At 52.3% G+C, this 12063-nt stretch overlaps 1 protein-coding gene and 1 long non-coding RNA gene across 6 annotated transcripts in view; one reads left to right on the top strand and one right to left on the bottom strand.

Moving 5' to 3' along the window:
- LOC138166011 (uncharacterized) overlaps positions 1-12063 on the bottom strand; it is a 233810-nt gene that overhangs the window by 92058 nt on the left and 129689 nt on the right. The window lies entirely within an intron of this gene.
- PHF14 (PHD finger protein 14) overlaps positions 1-12063 on the top strand; it is a 183503-nt gene that overhangs the window by 82440 nt on the left and 89000 nt on the right. For all 5 annotated transcript variants that reach the window (XM_069094448.1, XM_069094450.1, XM_069094446.1 and 2 more), the window contains 2 exons: positions 74-124; positions 242-363. In XM_069094448.1, the coding sequence (XP_068950549.1) occupies positions 74-124; positions 242-363 (173 nt within the window). The remainder of the gene's footprint in view (positions 1-73; positions 125-241; positions 364-12063) is intronic.

Below are 12063 nucleotides of genomic sequence, written 5' to 3'. Positions count from 1 at the left end.
TATCCACTTGTGTGCTTCTTGGTGTTTAGGAAATAGTTATGAAATACTAATGTGTTGATTTATTTACTTTTAGAGAACCAGAGGCCGCAAGAGAAGCTTTGTTCCTGAAGAAGAAAAACCTGAGGTTGGGGAACAAAAATCTTATTTTTTCCCGCAAAATTCAACATTTGTTGGCACATGCCTTCCTGGCCTCCAATTAAACCTGTGCTCCCCCTTTCTCCTTCTTCCATCATCATGGTAGGAAAGAGTTCCTCGGGAAAGGAGACAGAGACAGTCTGTTCTCCAGAAGAAGCCCAAGTCTGAGGACCTCCGGACCGAGTGTGTGACCTGCAAGGGGACCGGAGACAACGAGAACCTCGTGAGGTAGGCCTGGCCTTCTGCACTGCTCGGGAGGGGTAGCGCTCCAATGGGCTCTTGGTCTCCCGGAATCTGGGATGAGAAAGCAAAGGTAGGAGACTTGGAGCCTGAGCCTCTGAGGAGGAGGGCATTTTCCCAGACCAGCTGCTTTGGCACGGCCTTGCCGCTTGCCCTCCTCCAGGCAGAAATGTCCGTCCAGTCCACGGGCTGACCCCTGAGAGCTCGTTCTCTCTCTCGCATGGTCTGCATTGCTGAGAAACCACAGGGTGGTGCGCTCCCAGCGCTCTTGTACTTGAGTCTCCACGGAGACAGTGAGGGGGTTTGGGGGCAGCGAGGCGGGCCGGCTTCCCCTCACAGCCTTGCCGAGCCCAGCCCTGTCTCACTGCACATCACAAGACATGTGTTAATGCTTCTTTCTTCTGAAACAAAGAAAGCTGAAAAGGTGGCCTGGGAGGAGGTGTGCTTTTGTCCTCAGTTCCTTTTCCCCTTCCCTTTTCTGTCAGATCTGTCAGCTGAGGCAATGGTGCCCACCCCTGTGCTTCTTCTGCCCTTCACCTCTTTGGCCAAGACCAGAGGCCGCTTGGCATTGTGACAAGGATGCTGTCCTGACTTGGGGTCAGGAAGCCTGGGGTTCTCAGCCATCCTCAAGCCTCACTGTCTGGGTGACCTGGAGCCAGTTGCTTAAACATTCAGCCTCGGTTTCCTCAGCTGTAAAGGGGAAATGATGATAGCAACAGCCTCAGACAGCATTTATGAGGCCCAGATGGGCTAGTTTATGTAAAGGGCTTTACCCATTCTAAAGGCTAAATCAGTGTTCGCTCTTAGCTCTTTTGAGAAGAAAGTAGACACCCTCCCTCCTGCCCCCACCTGAACAAAGTCACGTCAGCCATCTGGCCCAGCAAGCCCCGTGGGCTCAGAGTCATGTCAGGCCCAGCTCTGCCCCTCCCTCCTACGCTGTGGGAGTCTGAGGAATCCTGCTCAGTCTCCTGGATCTCGGGGTTAAGCCTTGCCCTTCCTGCCCAACCACCTTATCGTGGTATTGTCAGGCAGTGCACTGATATGGGTAACGAGGATTCATGTCTTTCTGCTCACTGCCTCCAGCAACTGGCAAAATGAAGGCCTCGGCCTCATGGAGTGTACAGTCTGGGAAGCCTGCTACATCCATGCAGCAGTCTTGTCTCCCAGTGTGACTTGATGTTGTAAGTTCCTCTAGTCACCAGAAGAATAGAATGGTCATGGGTTTAGTGGCTGGATTTATCTAAAGCAGTATCCAGTGGAAGCTCAGAGAGGCACCAGCTGGTACGTCTTGGGAATTAGTCATGCCTACTCACGAAGAAAAGGAACACAAGCGAGGCTGGTTAGCACCAGGCTCTGGGAGAGCATGTGGGCAGCCTGTTGGGGTCAGCTGGTTCCCAAGCAAATGCTCTCCATAGACCCATGCCTGAGGGTCAGCTTGACCCATGCTGAGGCCGTGGAGCAGAGGGGGGCAGCTTGGCCTCTGGGTCCTGGTTTTGCTTTGGACCCAGAACTGACTGTAGGATTCTGAGCCCCTCCCTGAGCTGGGCTGTTCTGAATGGGTCTCTTCCCATAGGGACTTATCTCACTGGGAGTTGACAGTAGTAATGAAAAAGTCTCAGGGTCTTTTGAAAACTGCATGCAGGAGAGTTGGCCATTGTGATCATTTTTACAAGGATTCAAGAAGTCTGAGCTTCTTGGGTGTGAGGCTACACGCTCTGTCCCAAGGAAATGGCCACTTGCTACACTTTTGGGTGAGCGCAGCCTGGAAGCCTCCCACCCCGGACAGGGCCCCTGCATCACCAAGGCCGTCCAGAGGGTCCTTCCCTTGTGCCCCCCATCATGTTCTCTCTGTTGAGTAACTGATATGAGTCCTACAAAGGCAGCCTTCTGGGGATTCTGGCAGTGGTTTGGACAGCTTTCTTTCTTTTTGTTTGTGAGGAGGCGAGGGGAAGCTGGTTGTGCTGCTGTGGACATGCCACCATCCTGTAAAGGCGTCAGCTCCATTCCTGTAAAATGCAGTCGAGTGCAGCTCTGAGTTGTGGGTGATTTTAGGTAGCTTACAGAGTGGTGCTGGAGAGGAGGGAGGGAGGAAAGGAGAACGACAGGGAGGAGAGGAAAGAGAGGGGGGCGAGGGGAGGGGGAGGAGCTCAGCCCCCACATCTCCCCATCCTGCAGTGGCCTCGCGCCTCTTGTGGTTGTAGCTGCCATGCTCTGCACCCCCATGGTCGTTTTAGCCTTTTGGACGTTCTGCCATTTCATTCTTCAGTGCTTGGGCCACAGAGCCTAAAGGTGGGCTGAGAGTGCGAAAGCAGCCACCGTGGCCACTTTGAGCAATGCCCACTCTGGGGTGCCCACTGCAGCCGGCTCCTGCTGTCTTTGTGTTGCACGTACACAGTGGGCATAGCTGTCTCCCTAGGGGAGTGTAAGCCCCCTAGGGCCAGGGGTTTCTCGATTCTCTGGTCATTAACGCTCTTGGACTGATAGATAAACAGTAGCCTTGGTTTCCTTCCAAGCTCCAGTATCCACATGGATGCTTCTCTCTGGGACCGAAAGCTTAAGTGAACAAGCCCATAAGGGCTGTGAGAGCACGTGTGGTCTGCAGAAGGGGCTGTGAACTCCTGGCCCACGCAGGATGCAGAGGCCTCAGAGTGAGTCAGGGCATCTCCAGGAAGGGGGGGTGCCCACCAGTGTTGGCAGTGAGGCTGCTCCTGGCGTGGCCCCCGAGATCCACAGGAGATGCATAGGGACAGCTGTGGGCTGCCCCCTGGGCTCCCAGAGTCAGAGGCCTGGCAGGTGACCAGACCCCTCTCATCCACCCCTGCCTCTTCCAGCCTGTGCCAATACCTTCCCAGGTCTCTGGTGTGCTCCCCCTCTGCAGCCCCTGCCTGGACCGTTGCAGTAGCTGCTGGTAGCTCTACCTGCCTTCTCCCTCCTCTCCAGGCTGTCCTCCTCTGTGACAGCATCATGGCTCCATTTGCTCCTGATTACTGCAGTCACACAGAAGGCCTTCCTTCCTCTCTTGCAGACTTGCTGCACCTTGTCCTCTGCACATCTTCTCCTGCCCACTGACGTCCTGGACATTGCTGGCCAAGTCTGTCCTCACTGTCGTCTCCCATCTAGGAATGCTCTCCCACCTCGGCATCCTTCACTCTTGGTCCCCTTTAATGCGGTCTTCTGCTCAGGGCTTAGAACAGGCAGTATCTTAGTTACCGCCTAACAAATGCTTACTCACTGACTGTGTCAGGACAGAGGTTGTGGAGCCGGTGAGGCCTGGGTTCCAGTCCTGCCTCTGACGCCTGCTGGCCTTGGGATTCTTGATAGTGGCTTCCTAGTGCCCTGGGCATCTTTGTGAGGCTTTCGGTCCTCCAGGAGAAGCCAGCCGACATGGCGAAAGGAGGTTCCTCTCTTTGAGGACCTCTCCCCTTCTCTGATGAAGCCATGTGTCCAGTCCCCAAAATGGAGTAGACCCTGGGGACTGAAAAGTGAAAGGGGGAGGCAGACAGTGTTAACAGAACAAGGATGCTGGGCCTTTCCTGAGTCCCTGAAGGTTCACAGATCTTTCTCTGCATTGTTTTATTGGATCCTCCCAGTTCCCTGTGTTGGTGCAGTTGTGCTGGGTACCGAGGCTTGGGCTTGGGTCTTCCTGAGCCCAGGCCCAGCATTCTGCCCTGTGGGTGCTGTAGCTGCTGCTGGCATACAATAAAATTAAGTGCAAAATAGAAAAAAAAAGAGCAAAGAGATTTGTCTGATAACAAATGGTTAGAGTCAGTCAGCATACATTCATGAGGCAAGCACTATTTGCCCAGGCACTTTGCTGGGCATCACAAGATGGGTGGTCGGACTAGTGACAGCCAGGGGGAGAGGCCCTAAGAGTCCTTTAATCAGTCCTTTAAGGTTTCCTGGAACAGACCCTCCCGGTGTGCACGTACACGCACTTTTTACCCTGGGCATCCTGTGCTCTCAGCCTCAAACACCACATGGGGACACTTTCCTTCCAAGAGTGTGTTCCTTGTATTTCCTAGAGGCTTTTGTCCCTGTGTAGTGGGAGGGTCTCTTTCCTGGGAATGCCTGCTTTGCAGGCCCTGGCTGCCTCTCCTCGGATGTCCTGCCCAGCGGGCTCTCCAAAAGCCCTCGGCGTCCTCTTGTGGGCTGTAGAAGACATGCAGCCATGCAGGCATTGCGGCTGTAATGGGCAGGCAGGGCCTTGGGTGAGGAGGCCAAGGAAACAGCCACTCCGGGTGGCAGGAAGGGCTTTTACCCATCATGCTGTCACCCATCAAATCCCTGCTGTCTCATCCTGTCCAGCCTCCGCTAGAAGACCTGGCTGGGGGTGCCCTTCCTCCAGGGCCCCACTGGCATCTGCCCTTCTCCCTCCGAGAGCATCTTCCATTTATCCCAGGTGCAGCTTGCCTCTTCTTTCCCTGTTGGAGTATGAGCTCCTTGAGGGCAGGGCCTTTTCTAGGCCCTTAGTAGGTGCCTCATCAATGCTTAATTGACTCAAGTCCAGGCCTTGCCATGCTTGACCATGCCCAGCTTGTCCCATCCGAGTCTCCCCTTCATCAGTCTCTGCACATCCTTCATTCTTCCCTCCTTTGTGGTGGGCTCCTGGCCTCTCCCTGTTCTGCTTGTACCTCCCAGAGTGAGAGCAAATGACGGCCAGGCCTCCTCTTTCTCCTGATGGAATCTTTGCTTCTTCAGAATTCAGGTCTTGACCTTGACCTGCCACTCAGGGGTGGATTTTTCTGGCAAAATTATGTTTACTCCACTTTGTGTCACTTTCTGTCCCCTGCCCTCAAAGGGATTCCCCTCATTTTTAGCCTGAAGCAATCAATTCCTTTCCTAGGGAGAATCAGATTGAGAATAGAATTTCATTTCTTATTCTAGCCACCTTTTGAAAGATTCCATTATGGCAGAGGCAAGTCCAGAAGTCATAGCAGTTCCACTTTTATTATGCGGCAGCCCCCAGTGCACATCTGGGCCACAGACGTGCCTACCACTGTGATATTGTGACTGTACCAAGCTCTTGGGGCCTTTCTTGGCCGTGCTTCTGTTTCTCCTTCCTGCTCACGGCATGTGAGGCCACACTGGCCACATCGCTTCTTTTCCCCTGTATTCACCCACAAGCTTCCAGCACTCTTGTTCCCAGTTCCTCACATGCCTTCTACCAAGCAGTCAGCAGGTATTTAACAGAAGTCTGTGCCCTTAGAGAACTTAGATTTTATCACAGAAACCGTCACCTACACATATAATTAGTTGTGAAATAGGTGCAAAGCCAGCACTGTTGATTTCAGAGGAAGGAGGAAGCCAGGTTTGCAGCTGGGGGTTTGAGAAAGACATTGCGGGGGGCTGGGTAGGCAGGCATTCTTAGAAGCCCAGGTGAGAGGGAGCAGGAGAGGGATGGGCCCACGTGGCTGAGGGGGCCGGGGGAAGAGGAGACCTGTGGAGGAAGCAACCAGGGTCTGATTCCACCTTCTGGCAGCACTTGGGCTATGCATTTGCCTCTTGGAGGCTTTCTCAGATTTTGACATCTCTGAAATTCTGGCTGTCATGGCTACTGTTCTTCCTACATTGCAGTGGTTCCCTGTGATCTTCAGCTCATTTTTTTTCCTTCTCCCCTTTTCAGTTTAGAGCCATTTGGATTGGATTGGCTTAGCAAGATGATGGGCGTTCCTTCTGAATTTTGTTCTGTGCATCCTGTCATTGCCTGGAAGCCTTAGGCCACGTGCCTGAAATGTGACTCCCACCCTCCTGTCACCCCAGTAGCCAGCCTTGCTTTTCCTTTGCCTTCTGTGAGCAGCAGGCATAAATGCCCCCAGGCCATCTGGGATCTTCAGGCTTTTCTGCAGACTTCTTAATCTCTTGCAATGTTTCTGTGCTCCCTCTGGCAGCACTATTTGTACCCACAGGAATCGCCAGGATGGTGAGCGTCCATTGCTCTGCGTCCTGAGAGGTTCACACTGGCCTCTCTACCCACCTCCCCTGCTGAAGTCCCTCTCTGTGTGTCCACCTCTGGCCCCCGGTTTTCGGGAGTATCTGTTGGATTGTCCCTGAGAGCCTGAAGGCCGTAGGGCTGGCCTCAAGCCTTTTCAGCTTTTTAGGGGGACAAGGGGAAGGCAGCCTGTGGGATTCTTATCAGATATTGGTTCTCCTGGAGGATTCCTGGGAATCTCCTCTAGTCTGAGACTGCTAGGCACTGAGGAGACAAACATTCACTTTCATTCTCCAGAGGTCTTTTTAAAATATCAAATTGGAAAAAGGTCAGATCTTTTTGGCTCCCAAAGGGTGCCCTGTGATGATAGCAAGGGCCTTTTCTCCCTAAACCCCCTTTGGCCCTTGGCTGCAGGTGCTGGAGGCATGAGGGGCTGCCTCACACAGACCCTTCACTCTTCACCTTAAGCAGGTCACCTGGTGAAATGAGGACCATAACCCATGCTCACCCACCTCGCAGCAGCTGTGAAGAGAACCTTGTGGGCTCTTAGTGGGACATCACACTGGAACACGTTGGCAGTGGTGATTCTGGGGGAGACTTTGAAAATCACTGATACCAGTCTTTGATTCTCTTGGCAGTTGTCCTAAGAGCCTCGTTGCATGACCTCAGCTCTTTCCGAGGATGCTGGTTCTTGGGGGGCCTCTGCCTCCATCAGTGTAGATGGAGCACCTCCAGACCTTGAATAGCCAGACTGGGAGGCTCTGGGGGGCGTGCCCCCCACCTCCAGGGCTTTTCCAAATTCTCTGATGTCATGTTATCTTAGTCCTGGCCTGGGCTGGGAGGCTCCTCCCTTCTTGACTCCACATCTTACACTTCACCAGCTTGAGCTTGAGTCCCAGGGGCCAAGGGAGGAGAGACATCCCCAGATGAGGCAGGTTCTAAGTGCTAGGTCTCCCTCAGCTCTGGATGTCCTTGGCTTTAGGCCTTTCTGAGATTTCAAGCAGGACACTGCTCACAGCTTGACTTTCTGCAGCCAGATGTGGGGGGCTTGCATGTTTGTGTGTTCATGTGGCCAGTGTACCAGCTTTTGTCTGCCCTGAATCTTTGTATCTGTTGTCATGACTCCTCTCATTCTGTTACTCATGAAACAGAACATGCTTTTACACAGCCCCTTCTCCTTTGGTCTCATGGTTATTATTTTACCCATTTACATTTTATCTGTTTTGGGGAGTTTTGTTCACTGTGGGAGACAAGGAGATGCAATAGAATCAGTGCGAACCAATCATGGGCCAATGAGGCGCTGGCCATTTGCTCGAATCCGCGAGGACTCTTGGTCTGCATTGAGCTCCCGGGAATGAGGAGGTGACCTGGGCACAGGGTCTGCTCTGGACCCCTCTGTTTAAGGAGGCTGTGACCGAGCTGTGGAGCATGCCGAGGAGGCAGTCAGGATGGTGAAGGGCCTGGGCCCATAGCCTAGGACAAGCAGCTGGAGGCATTGGGAATGTTTAGGGAGGAGAGGAGAATGTGTTCAAGGCTTGGAAGGGCTCTGAGGTGGAGGAATGATTAAACCAGGAGTTGTGGGCAGAAGTTCTCATCGCCAGCACTGTCCCAGATGGATGGGGCTGTGACAGGGAGTGTATTCCTCCTTTCAGGGTCGCTGAGCACAGGGGTATGAGTGCTGGTCAGGCAGGTTAGAGCAGGTTGGTGTGAGGGCCCGTCCAGCTTGACGCCATCTAGTGATGTGGCCAAAGCAACTAAGACATTTACCTCTATTGACATAGTTGGTCAGCTTCATTATCCTGACCAGAGAGTGCCGAGTTAGAGTCAGAAGGCCTGCTTCCAAGTCACCTGCCCTGTCTGGGCCTTATCCTCAATGACTTCATAGTCTGTGATCCTGGTCATCAGAATTAGAGCCCTTTAGAGTGGGGTTGAATAGAGAGGCTCCTATTCACTTCTAAAATCTTGGGAAATTCCCAAGGCTGCTTCTAAAAGCCCAGCAGTCTGGAAGTGCGGATGGTCTCCTGCAGATGGACACTTGGGCGAGTCTGTGCCTAGTGAGGTGAAAGCGGTGTGACTACTCCTGGTACAGAAACGATAGATTCAGTGATTGGATTTGTTATTGGGGATGGTGCTGGTCATCAGCACCTACGCAGACAGCTGGAGTCGGTGTTTTCCTCGAGTTCATTCTCTACACGTTCCTCAGGGTCATGGGTCTTGCTGTCTGATCCCAGGTGACTTTGTCACCCCCGAGCAGGGTCCCTGGGGGGGATGCAGTGATAACTGGGTACTCCAGACGTGGTTTGTGTGGCTTGGGATTCCCTCCCAGCTGCCTTAGGGGCCCTCGGGGTTCACAAACGAGACCGGACAGGGACAGTGAGGCTTTCCTGATTGTGTGAAAATGAGAACGTCGACTTAATGGGAAGAAAGCAATCTGTCTGCAGCTGCTAGCGTGGTTGACGTTTCACGTGTCGTCCCTTTAATGTTTCCAGGGGCTAATTGGGTTTAGATTCTTGTCCCTGGTGTGGTTTCTCTTGGTAATCTGCAGTGGACAAAGTCAGTGCTACCTTCTGTTGCTTTGAGTTTTCTCTTTCCAGAACGTAAATTTGAGGTTTGGGATGCTCCTTCTTGTCCCCACCTTAATTTTAAGGATTTGTGGGATGATCATTTTTTTGACTGGGGGACGTCATCACTTGTTGTGGTGGAAAAGAGGAGTGGCCTCGGACCCAGAAAGACACAAGTTTAAATCCCAGCTTGGCCCCTCTCTGGGCCTCACTTTCTCTATCTGTAAAACTGTTGGGTTGAACTAACGGGTTTCTGAGGCCCTTTTCAACTCAGAAATCCATGCTGGGTGGGCAGGTGTGGTGCTGGACTGGGGCGTGCTGGCCCGCAGAGGGCCTGTGCCAGAGGCGATGTGCCCAGAAATGGAGCACGTCCATTGTGGTTGGGACGTGGGGGCGCGGGGCCTCGGCCTTTGGCCTCCCCCCCCCCCCCCCCCACACACACACACACAAGCAGGAGCCAGCGTAGGGGGCCCGTGGCTGTGTCTCTGCTGGTGACTTGGTGAACTGAATTCAGTTACACTCTTAATAAGGGTAATGGACTAGCATGGATAGAAAGGTTTAAGGCTTTCAAAGTAATATCTCTTTTGATCCTCACAGTAACCCTGTGAAGCAGCTGCTGTTATCATACCCCTTTTATAGTTGGGGAAACTGAGGCAAACAGGTTTAATGACTTGCTCAGGGTCACACAGCTAGGAAATGTCTGAGGCTGGATTTGAACTCATATCTTTGTGGTCTGTGGCCCCACCAGGCGCCCCTGAGATACATGTTCCACAGAGAAAAGTGAGTCCCAGACAGTTTATAAGGGGACGGAGCCTTCAGCTTGCTGCCCCGCCTCCCCTCCCATCTGGGCCGTTTTAGAACTGGGCAGCTCCCTGCCAGGCCTTCCCTAAACGTCTGCAAAAGAACGGGCTTGCTGCTTGTCTCAGCTTGTGTGTCGAGTGTGGCTGCCTGGGGACCCCTGCCTCACTTGCCTCCCCTGTTTGTAATGGTGTGACCTGTGGCCGAGGCCCTCCCTGGGCCTCCTTCTGCCCCTTCCTCGAACACTGCGTGTGGTGCTCTTGTGAGGAGCCCTCCCCGTTGGCAGCTGCCCCTGCCTCTCCTCTCCCTCCATTCCAGACTCTGCAGGCCAGCCTGTGCTCAGCACAGCATCCTGACCGTGACCCCTCCCCAGAAACGCCAGCAGCTCCCTATTTCTTCCAAGTACTTTGTTTGACTTTGAATGTCCTTCCAGACCCGGCACCAGACTTTTCACCCCCTGTCCGTTTGTGCACACGCCTGCAATCTGACGACACTGGCCCCCGTGCCCCACGCATGCCTGTGGGCTCCACTGATGCTGTTTCCCTGAGGGGGCCTGGTGTCCTCTCGGTTCCTTTCACCTCAGGCTCCATCAGTCCGCACGAGTCTTCCCGCATACCTCTGCCTTTCTCGTGTGTTGATTACCTCTGTGCAGTCCTTGTCCTGGGCATTCTTGGGTCACGGGGGGTTGTGGTTTTTGTTTTGTCTGGCTTTGCATGTATTTTGACAGTGGTCCTGTGTGCTGTGTTGGCCCTGCCCTCCATGACTGAATTGCTAGGACATTGCTTTGTGACGTGGCCTCTACTGTGATCTCTGCCTTGAAGGTTGTGCTGCTGTGTGTCCATGGGCCCCACGCGGCAGACTGCAGAATGAAGTCATGGGGCCTGGCCCATAGGGCATGGTAGGGAGGGGGCCCAGAGTCTGCATGGGGGGTGCAGGGGCAAGGCCCTGCAGATTTGCCCCAAACATGGGCTTTTCAACCTACCCAGCAGCAACTTCAGGAGCCGTTAAACCATCTTGCAAAGTCTGCAGACATCCTCTTTAAAGTTAAAAAAAAAGAAAAGCAGCAGCAGCCTTAGAATCCTTTGTAAAGTGGCCCTTCTGAGGCTGATGTGCAGGCCTGTCTGTGCTCAGGAAGCACAAACACATAAGCTCATTCTCCAATGATGTGTTGCTTCCAGAATGCACCCTCGTCTTGCCTTTTGAAAAGGGCCTAGACCCATCATTCCATTTCCAAAGTCGTCCAATAGTAATGACCTTTGGAATAATCAAAATAAACGTGATGCATCTTAAAGCACATTTTCATCATTTGTTGTGTGGTCTGAGAGTGTTGTGAGATGTTTCCTGACAGTCTGCTGCTGTGACTTTTATTTCCCTAATCTTGTCTGAAATTTCCCCTGCACTGAATCAATGGCTGCTTAAATAAATGAATTCACAATAGTTCCTTTTCTTTGTCGTTGTAGGTGTAATTCATCTAAGCATTAATTACGCCAGAGTGCTAGTCATGTTTACCTGCCCCTCTTATGGGGGGGCGACACTTTGGGGGATCATTTTTAAAGACTGGTTTTTAAGTAGCTTGCCCACATCTGTGCCACAGTCCACGCATTGGTCAGGGACTTGATCTCTCAGTAATTTGATCACTAGCCCTCAGTCCGTTCCCTGAGCATCGTCGGTCACTTGCCCATGTTTGTGTGCTTTTTTTCTCTTCTTGCCCTGAGTGACCTCTTTGTCCTGATGATTGTCTCTAGGCCTTTTAAAATTTCGAAGAGCCAGTGGTAGGACAGCGTCATAGTTTATGGCTTAGTGTTTTGAATTGACCGATGGTGGCTTTTCCAAAATTAGGGGCATTGGCACCAGATGCTTTTTGAGAAAACCTGGAGAACAGATACGCCTCCTTGAGGGGCCTGTTGGTTATCAATGAGCCCACTTTCTCTGGCATTTAAATGAAAGGAGCAATGCATGTTTCAAGGCAAATGGTTTCAATCATTGGGAATTCAGTGAGCTTTGCAAATAAGGCCATTTTGTACCACGGCATCTTCATAAAACAAATGTCAATTTCTTCATCAATTCAAAAGTTTTGCACCATTAAGTTGATCTTCTCTTTTTAGTGTCCGTGAAAATGAGAGCTATGTCCCAGAAACATATAACCTCCCAATTACAGAATCTCTGGGTGTTTTCGGTCAGGTATTAAAATGGTGTCATAGATCTTCCCCAGAAGGTGACATTCAGTAACTCTCAGGGATGCTGCCGGGGAGTCACTCTTGCCATTTACAGTCACTCTAGCTGCTGTACTTCTGGGGAGATGTTTCCAGAATAAAATGTCTGGTTACAGAGGATGACAATGAGGTTAGGGATTGTCTCATTAGGAGCCAGCCAGGGATCTTCTAATTTACTTTCATCTCT

Source organism: Petaurus breviceps, unplaced genomic scaffold, assembly GCF_028583685.1.
Source record: "Petaurus breviceps papuanus isolate PSGF00001 unplaced genomic scaffold, PetGlider_PUasm1.0 218, whole genome shotgun sequence".
Taxonomy (NCBI): Eukaryota; Metazoa; Chordata; class Mammalia; order Diprotodontia; family Petauridae; genus Petaurus; species Petaurus breviceps.
The sequence above is the reverse complement of the archived record's forward strand: the minus strand, read 5'-3'. Positions and strand labels throughout refer to the sequence as shown.